The sequence below is a fragment of the Tachysurus fulvidraco genome, chromosome 4 (assembly GCF_022655615.1).
Source record: "Tachysurus fulvidraco isolate hzauxx_2018 chromosome 4, HZAU_PFXX_2.0, whole genome shotgun sequence".
NCBI classification, from domain to species: Eukaryota; Metazoa; Chordata; class Actinopteri; order Siluriformes; family Bagridae; genus Tachysurus; species Tachysurus fulvidraco.
In genome coordinates, this window is record NC_062521.1 from 13,704,231 (window position 1) to 13,713,042 (window position 8,812).

Sequence of the window (8,812 nt, forward strand, 5' to 3'; positions counted from 1 at the left end):
AAATCTATATTAGAGCAAACTGTACTATTCATACCACTGTATATTACTGCACATACAACCTGACCTTAGCTTAGGTTACTATGGGTAACTATGGGTTGACATTTCTGGCCTCTCTCAGGCATAACAAAAAAATCATGTATTTTTCAAACAAAATGTCTTTAACAAACCAAATGCCTGAAAGTTAAACCAATACTGAAATAATTTAAGCATAGTCTAAAATGGCGTGTTAGGGTGCTTTCACACCTGCCTTGTTTAGTTCGTTTGAATCGTACCAGAGTTTGATTGCTCATTTGGTGCGGTTCGTTGGGGCAGGTGAGAATGCAGCAATCGAACTCTGGTGCGCACCAAAAGCGGACCAAACAAGTGTACCGAGACCTCCTTGAAGAGGCGGTCTCGGTACGCTTTCAAACGAACTCTGGTACGGTTCGTTTGTGGTGAGAACAGGATCCGAGATCGAATAGACCTAACTCGAATAGACCTAAAAAAAAAAAAAACCCTGAAAAGTATTGCGCATTTTGGACTAAACCAGCTGCCGTAGTGGGTCGTTGGCAATATTTTTGGAAGATGAGCATGTCACAGTTTCGCCAAAGTAATGCTCGCCGCCTCCTGAAGTGTCTTGCGATGCGTCTTTGCCGTTTGCAGTGCATTAAAATGATATTTTCAAGCCGCATCCGCGCTTCATTCTGAAAATTAAGACTTTGCATAGAATGCTGTATACAAGCAATGCAGTAGATTACAACCACGAACATAACTGTAGCGCGCAGTCGTCTCTCCATGGTGTACTGTATGCTGTATTTTCCTCTTTTTGTTTACTTCCGGAGTTTCTCTGAAATTTCCCGCACGTTTATTCTGACCAATCGAGAAGCAGTTTAGGAAATACGCTCAAAGACATGTGGCCAATGAGTGATGTGGATGTTATCACATGACTGCATTTTGGTTCGTTTCAACTGGTGCGGAACAGAACGATCAGTGTGGTGTGAAAAGGAACCAAAACTACTGAAAAGCTACAATGTATCATTTTTTGCTTTTGGTCCGGACCAAATGAACCGAACTATAGGTGTGAAAGCACCCTTAGAAAACTTGCCTCAAGTTCTGACTTGCATGGGTACAAATCTCCCCGGTCTATTGACCAGAACTGTCCTTATTACATGATCTCCACCTAGTGGCCACATTTTGCACTGTAAGTCAACTTCAAAACACGTTTGCTATACAGCTTGAATAAGTCACATGTTACATATCACTTAGTCATCATGGGCGTAAATTTCATTTAACAGTAAGGGGGATAATAAATATAAAATTTCTCATGAGCAATTTATGAAGGGGGACACAAATAATACAGTCAAATTGTACTTATAAAGATATGTCCCCACAGTGAAAAACTTTGTTTTTATCATTATTATTGTAGCATGGAGACTGTGTCATTATGGGTATTTTCAAAGTTTTTCTCAGGTTCAAATTTTCCATTTCTCCGTCATTTTATCTAGTCTATTACACGGCAAGGCAAGTTTATTTATACTATAGCACATTTCATACACAATGGTAATTCAAAGTGCTTTACATAAAGAAAGTAAAACTATCATTAAAAATAATCACAACAATAAAAACAAGGATTTTTTTTAATCGCTAATATAGCAGATTCATGGAAAATTACATCGCATTTTTGCCGCAACTAATTTATGAATGAATCTGCATCAACCACATTAAAGAGAATCGCTTTATTTAAAGTGAATAAAATCCCCTACTTAATGGAGCTGAACATTAATTGAGCCGCAGCCACACACCTGAGTCGTGTGTGCAGAGTAGGTGAGATGATCTGGGAAAGCAGGCAGTGGGTCAAACCACTGTGAGAAGGGTGGGGTGGGTGTGTGTGTGTGTGTGGGGTTGACTCAACTGTTTCTAAATGCATTTTTCCCGTTTGTTTGTTTTTCTACTTACACAATTATTTAAGTATACATAGATATATTTTTCACAATAGAGAGTGCGATATTTTGTAAATAATTTTTTTGGGGGGAAAACCTTCGGATGAGGCTGGGGGGATTTGGGGCATGTCCCCCGGAATTTACGCCCATGCTAGTCACATAAATACAGTTTATGTCCCAAACTACACATGCCTACTAGGGTAGCCTAATGAATGACATGAAGAAGTGCTCACAATAGTCTGCACACTTGATGGCTTTTTAATCACTTCCCAAGCACGTGATATAATTTCTTCACAGACTACATGTGGATGTCATGTAGGCATGGCTGTGTTGTGTGGGACGCGACCGCGATCTCTAGGCAACAAATGACACTGACGCTCTGCAGTACATCAGTTACATTTCAGAACTAGACAGCTCCGTCTCAGATCCTCAGATCAACACATTATTTATTTTGAGCCGAGCTGATGAAGAAGAGCTGCGCTTCCTCCTTGCCCAGAGTGAGCCTACTGAAGCAGTCATGCTGCCAAAGCCGCGTTGCGACGAGCAGGTCGTTATGCAGATATATGAATGTACCATATGAAAGGGGGCGCTACGACATCGAGAGCTTGACAGAAAGAGGAAGCGATGCTTTTATTAAGTTTCAGCCTCAGGCTTTTCCCCCGAGCCCCCACGCTCCACTTGCCCCCATGCGAGATGATGTGCCTCTCACTGAACCGTGTACTGGACGCCTGAGCGCCGCCGCCCGCGCCGAGCTGGGGCTCCGCGAAAGGGACACGTTCACCTACAGAGTGTCTACTGCTCCGTCTGATCTGAGAACAGCGACACATCGGCCTCATACTTCCTCATTCAGACCTTCACCTGGTTTGTGTGACGCATCGGCGAAGAGGTGCTGGGGCTCCAGAGTCAAGAGTACGGTACCAGCTGACACTGAACGTAAATGCAATATAGGATCACTACACTGGTTTTAAACCACAGTGCTGCTGAATTGTTCAAAAATACCGGCCGCACTGCTGATCTCAGGTTTTCATTCATATTTGGGGATTCATTAATACCTTGAGTGTTTCTATAGTAACGGTAACATAAACACTGTTGGACGATCTACCACAACTAGGCATGATAATAAACGAAATAAATGTTATTTGACAAAGGAAACGTATTATTGTTGCTATAAGGAAACGATCTGTAAGTTTTCATACGTTTATTTAACGTCTTTAAATAATTTAGGTAGTGTGTGTGTGTGTGTGTGTGTGTGTGTGTGTGTGTGTGTGTGTGTGTGTGTGTGTGTGTGTGTGTGTGTGTGTGTGCGTGTGTTATTAATTTAAATTGATCGTGAGAAAAAAGATTATGCTGGTGAAGAGAGGATTTTATTCCTTACTTGTTGCTCTCATTAAAATATTTAACAATTATAGATACATGTAATTGTCAGGGTCATTAATTTTTATTTTGTATGTTTGCTCTTCCAAGACCACTGCAGCAAGGAGAGACCTGATCCAGGTTCCAGCAGTCCGCTGGCCTGTGAAGATCTCAAGAGGGTAGGGGTGGAAATGGGGGTGGGAATTTGGATTGTTGGAGGGGGCAATGGTAATTAAATGGTACTGTTCTGATGCAGGATGGATTTTCAGGAAAGATACTGAAACTCACTCCAAATATCTGTAGATTAGATTAGTGTTTTCAATTATAGTCCTTATTTTTGTTCCTCCCAGTTCATGAAGTACCTGTAACAAGCTATCAAGGACACATAAGACACCTGACTCAGGTGTGTTGGGAGGTTAAAGAGAGTTATGCTCACTTAGTAGTCTCTATTTGTTTATGCAATCAGCTTTCTCTGGTGTAATGTTTAGTGTGACTGCTTTAAGTAGGTAGGAACTATATCTAAATATATAGCTTATGTTTTATTATTACATTATCAGAGTGTTCATAGTTCCCATATGGGGTATAATATTGTGCCTCTTCCATCTTTTATACCCATCTAGAATGCATTTATCTCTGTTTCCCCTGAATCAATGGACAAGGCTTTGCAGCACATCTACACTCCAGAAGCACAAAGGTTAAGGATTTCTGATGTCTTTCTGAGCAAGCATCGTCTTTTCCATCTGCTAAATTAAGATTGTCAGTAAAGTCAAATTAAACAAATAAACTTGTATATACTTATACCAGTCATTCAATAGCTTTAAAAATGATGTATCACTTATCTGTGTATAGTGTGAATTATATGCTGTTGTTTATAGAAGTTACAAGGATAATCAATGGAACACCAATTTATCCCCTCATCAACCACCACTGAATACGCTGGAGGAAATGGCAGACCCTGTAAGTCAGTGCTTTGTTTTGAAGAGATACAACAGCAGGCCTGAACTATGGCAGGTTAGTTTTCAGTAAGCACATGTGTGGCTCCATATATATCCAATATCATGTAGCTCCGTAAGCCTTTTTCCTGCTCACTTCATTTCTATGTTTGTCTTCTAGACTATTGGACCTCATTGGAATAAGTATCAAATTCGTGCCTCATATAATGTTAAGAAGCCCTTCAGTTTGTAAGTGATTTGTGTAATATTTTCATCTTCTTAGAAATTGTTCTTTATCTTGTATACTGAGCCTACCTAGAACATGATACCTTCAATATTCCATTAGTAATAGCTATAAAATATGTTTTTTTTTTTCAATGAACTCAAAATAACTGAAATGACAAATTGACTAATTTACTCACTTCCTGCCTGCAGGCTGTATTTGAGTGAACTGTTACAGTAAATACACATTTAATTTGTAGCTAACATTGTCAATGTCAACTCTTAGCTATGATCCCTTAATGTTATAATACTGAACTTTAAAAACATTTAAGGCTCATATTCAATCACAAGTCCCTTGTTGTTGTTGTTGTTGTTGTTGTTGTTTTTTAATTTAATACTAAAATAAGATTCTTTTAAACAGTACCAGCCCTTGTCCAAAATCAGGACAAATCCCTTCATATAGGTAAGAGTTACAAAAGGTTTGTTCATATAATTTAAGAGAAAAATTAGGAAAATTCATACATATGTGTGTGTGTGTGTGTGTCTGTATATATATATATATATATATATATATATATATATATATATATATATATATATATATATATATATATATATATATATATATATATACTGTGTATGGGTTAATACTATGTTATTTTCCTGCATAGTGGTGTTATAGGCTCTGAGAATATGGACAATATTGACATCCCAGAGAAAGACTTCATTCCACTGACAGTGCTGCGTACTGTCTTACCTCCTGACACTCCCACAGCCCAGTATGTGAGCAGCAGATATTTGTACATGGATGTAATTGAATATGACAAATAAATGCAAATTTGTTGTGACTAACATGCAGACACTAACACAGACTGATACTACAATTTGAGTTGGGTGAGTTTATGCATGTGTCATAAGTTAAGTTTCTTTTATTAAAGCCGTCCAACTATTCCTGGTTACACTGGGAAAGCTCTACACAACAGACCACACACTTCAGCTACCAGCCAGCCTTCTTCAATGCTCCCTCATCAGACTACAAGGTGAGGTGACATACTGTACATAGTATAACCCACATTCTTTTAGGCTAAAAAGGCATTAAATATGCAATGTAATACAAAAATATTAGGCAATATATTTATATACATATTCCTAATATATATTTAAAATGGGAAGCCTCATCGCATCTATAAACCTATTTAGCTGAAAATAATTAGAGATATTGAAACAAGTTAAGAGTTCTAATATAATGTATAGTTAAAAGAAGCAGAATTAGTATGCTTTTAAAATGTGTGTATATATAGTGTATTCTGATAGCAAACATGAACAACTGATTACATGAAAATGCTAAACAGCATAACCCCAAGTCTACTTTTTTCAAATAAATTTATATAGTATAGTGCACAATTTATAAGGAAATTACCAATAATCACACTATCCAGTGACACACAGATGAGGATTTGCTTCCTTTTCATTCCAGTTAATTTAATATCATCTTAGGCAGTTTTTTCTTGCCCACATTTTTTCTCACCAGCAGGATAAAAAGTTATATCCTGAATTTATACATTTTATAATGTCTATTTTTTAAAGGGCTATACCAATAAAATTGAATTGAATCATTTATTTTTTTTATTTTGTTTAGAAGTTGCATAAATATATATTCATATATTATCAGTATCAAATAGCATTTGTAATAATTACATTTATATACATTCTCAAATATAGATACGTAGTACATTATGTACTATTATACTATGTTTTGTAAACTTTACAGGATATGGCATCATTTTTTATTAATTAATCCCTTTAGCTTTAACTTTAGTCATTTTGCTATTTAATATGAAATATCAAACAGATGTTTGACAAAGTTTGTTAAATTTCATTCCACACCTGGCAGGGTGTGTATACTGTGTTAGCTCAGCAGGTGGCAGCAATGCAGCATATTCATACAGCTTTCCTCTGGGGCCTGACACAATAAGTGCTGTTGAATTTAAGTTGCACCTGGACACAGTTATGAATTAAAAAAGCTGTATGGCTTATAAATAAAAGCAGGAGATCATTTAGTATTATATTCACACTTTACTTTTATAATCATATTCGATAATAAGAGAAATTGATGAATAGTGGATCATTTCTGAGTTATCTGTCTGCTGTTTCCTCTCTACTTCTTTCTTTTTCTTTATTTCCTTTCTCTTATTTTGGACTCCCTTAGATCTCTCTGTCTTTGTCAGAAAAAAATACAAATGTAGTTGGGTGCATGGGTCTTTTAGGAATTTTTTTGCCCTTTATGTACTGTATAAAGGGCTCCACTGGGCCATTTCTGTTTGCAAACACTGTTCCCTTTCGGGGGTCTTTTTTATCGTGGTTTGTTTTTCTCAAAGTGGAGTCTGTAGGATGATTTCTTTCTATAATTTTGAATAAGTTTGAAATTACTACCCACAATATATTTATTATTATGTTTAAGTGAACACATTTTCTGAAAGGATTTAATCCAAACTTCAATAACTCAAAAATAAAGAAACGTCCGGAATAAAAAAGTGATCAAACAAATCAGCAAAATATCATTAAACATTTTAATAATGACATTTAAATAGATTAAATAAATTTGCTCACGAAAACATCGATTCTGGGATCTCCTGCTGAAAAACATTTGTAACCTCTGGCCCAGAGACCTGGGTAGTCAGTTTCACTATTCCCCCCACCTTGATGTCGACGACTCTTAGTCTTTGTATAACACTCTCTCGTGTTTCTTATTGTTTCAAACACAATACTGTGGCTTAAATCTACAACTTTTCAAAGAGAGGTCTTTATCTTAGAGGTCTGAGAAATGTCAAACTATAAATTTAAGGCACCAAAAGATGATTTAGGCACGTGGGTTGACAAGGTCATCACTTTATTTCAGCAAAGCATGCTGAAATGTGTGGAATAAGGCAATGAATATAGCTGCAATTCCACTTGTAAATCATCAAAATGAGGAACTGTACAACTATGAGCATTAATGTTGGGCCAAAGAGTGGCACCAACTTTCTTTAGGTCAGCTCAGCAGTCTCCCTTCTGTTCAATGTCAGCATCAACGGTAAAACGTCCTCAGCTTTCAGAATGAGTAGGATTGAGCCATGTGCAGCTTGAGTATAGAGGAAGAAGGAGGAGGCAATGTGTGAGAGAGGCACTAGAGGAAAACCAAACTCCTCACCCAGGGACTGTTTTTTTTTTTTTTTTGAAAACATGTTTCCTAACTGGGTCTCAGAAGAGCTGGTTTACCGGTTTTTGGAGAAGCCTTCCACAGATGGCCGTATCCAGAACTGAGCTGTTCTAGCTGCTGGTGGTAATCGTGGTTTTTGCTTGACCCAGATCCATTTTCCTGGAGCAACTCGCCCTCTGAAATCTGTTTCCTCTGCTGATAAAGCAACCCTCCCAGCTTTCCCTTATAGCTTAAAAAGAGGACCAGTTAGCACCTTTAAGAACTTCCTCTTAACTCTGTTTATAACAAGCATTCTTGTTTTGGTTCCTCTAGGCTTTGTAAGTGACTTGTTTAAATGCAACTATTTTTCGCTTTAACATCTTAACACAGTTTAATGTTTGGAGACGGAAATGGCTTCATGCACTGGCTGCACAACTAATTACTAATTACAACTGTATGAATTAATTGTTAAAAGACCAAAATTGTAATGTTAACTGTCAGCTTCTTTAACCTGTTGTTTTGTCTTTAAGTAAATGTGTGTGTTCTGTGTAATCTGTAGGAGCAGTTCAACCCCATCTCCCTATGGTCGACAAGCCCCCTTGTCCAGAGTGGTCATCCCTGTCTCACCGAGCAATCCGTTCCTTCAACCTAAAGCATCTACTCCTATTTATTCTTCATCTCGTTGCATGAAAATAAAATAGCCACAAAATGGAGGAGTAAAAAATGTTGCTTTTAAAGAAATCAAGTCTGTATTAATGATTGCACAGACTGGGTTTCTGTAAATTCAGAATAATGAGATGCTTTATTAGCATAATTTCTTTGATTCAGATCCGACATTCTTTGAATATGAAAGAATGTTTCATAGCTTTGTGTGTGTGTGTGTGTGTGTGTGTGTGTGTGTGTGTGTGTGTGTGTGTGTGTGTGTGTGTGTGTGTGTGTGTGTGTGCATCAAAGTGTGATGCCTTGCATATTGTTCTAAGAAGACCTTTTTACATTTTATGACTTCCTCAATGAGTTTACTCAATCATTTGCAATAAAAAAATTTTGCAACAGTGCTGCTAAGCTTTGCTGCTGTTTTATTCAGTCTAAGGTGTAAGTCTCAAGCAGAAGGTAAACTATGCAGAAATATCTGCTGTTTCTTAAAAAGACTTTTTGAAATAGTCTACACCCCAAGAACTGTGGTTGGAGAATAAACGAGAAAAGGCAAT

At 37.3% G+C, this 8,812-nt stretch overlaps 1 protein-coding gene across 3 annotated transcripts; it reads left to right on the forward strand.

Moving 5' to 3' along the window:
- Nucleotides 1–2,019: 2,019 nt before the first annotated feature.
- LOC113639847 (spermatogenesis-associated protein 48) lies at nt 2,020–8,659 on the forward strand. 3 transcript variants are annotated; one of them, XM_027142033.2, is made up of 9 exons: nt 2,020–2,852; nt 3,384–3,451; nt 3,893–3,966; nt 4,148–4,283; nt 4,386–4,453; nt 4,848–4,889; nt 5,098–5,209; nt 5,365–5,466; nt 8,164–8,659. In XM_027142033.2, the coding sequence occupies exons 1-9, from the start codon at nt 2,384–2,386 to the stop codon at nt 8,254–8,256; spliced, it is 1,164 nt and encodes a 387-aa protein (XP_026997834.2). In that variant the 5' UTR covers nt 2,020–2,383; the 3' UTR covers nt 8,257–8,659. The 3 variants fall into 3 exon arrangements, with proteins under 3 accessions (XP_026997834.2, XP_026997833.2, XP_026997832.2); XM_027142032.2 differs by having other exon boundaries at nt 2,028–2,828; nt 5,098–5,205; XM_027142031.2 differs by having other exon boundaries at nt 2,029–2,852; nt 5,098–5,205.
- The last annotated feature ends 153 nt before the right edge of the window (nt 8,660–8,812 follow it).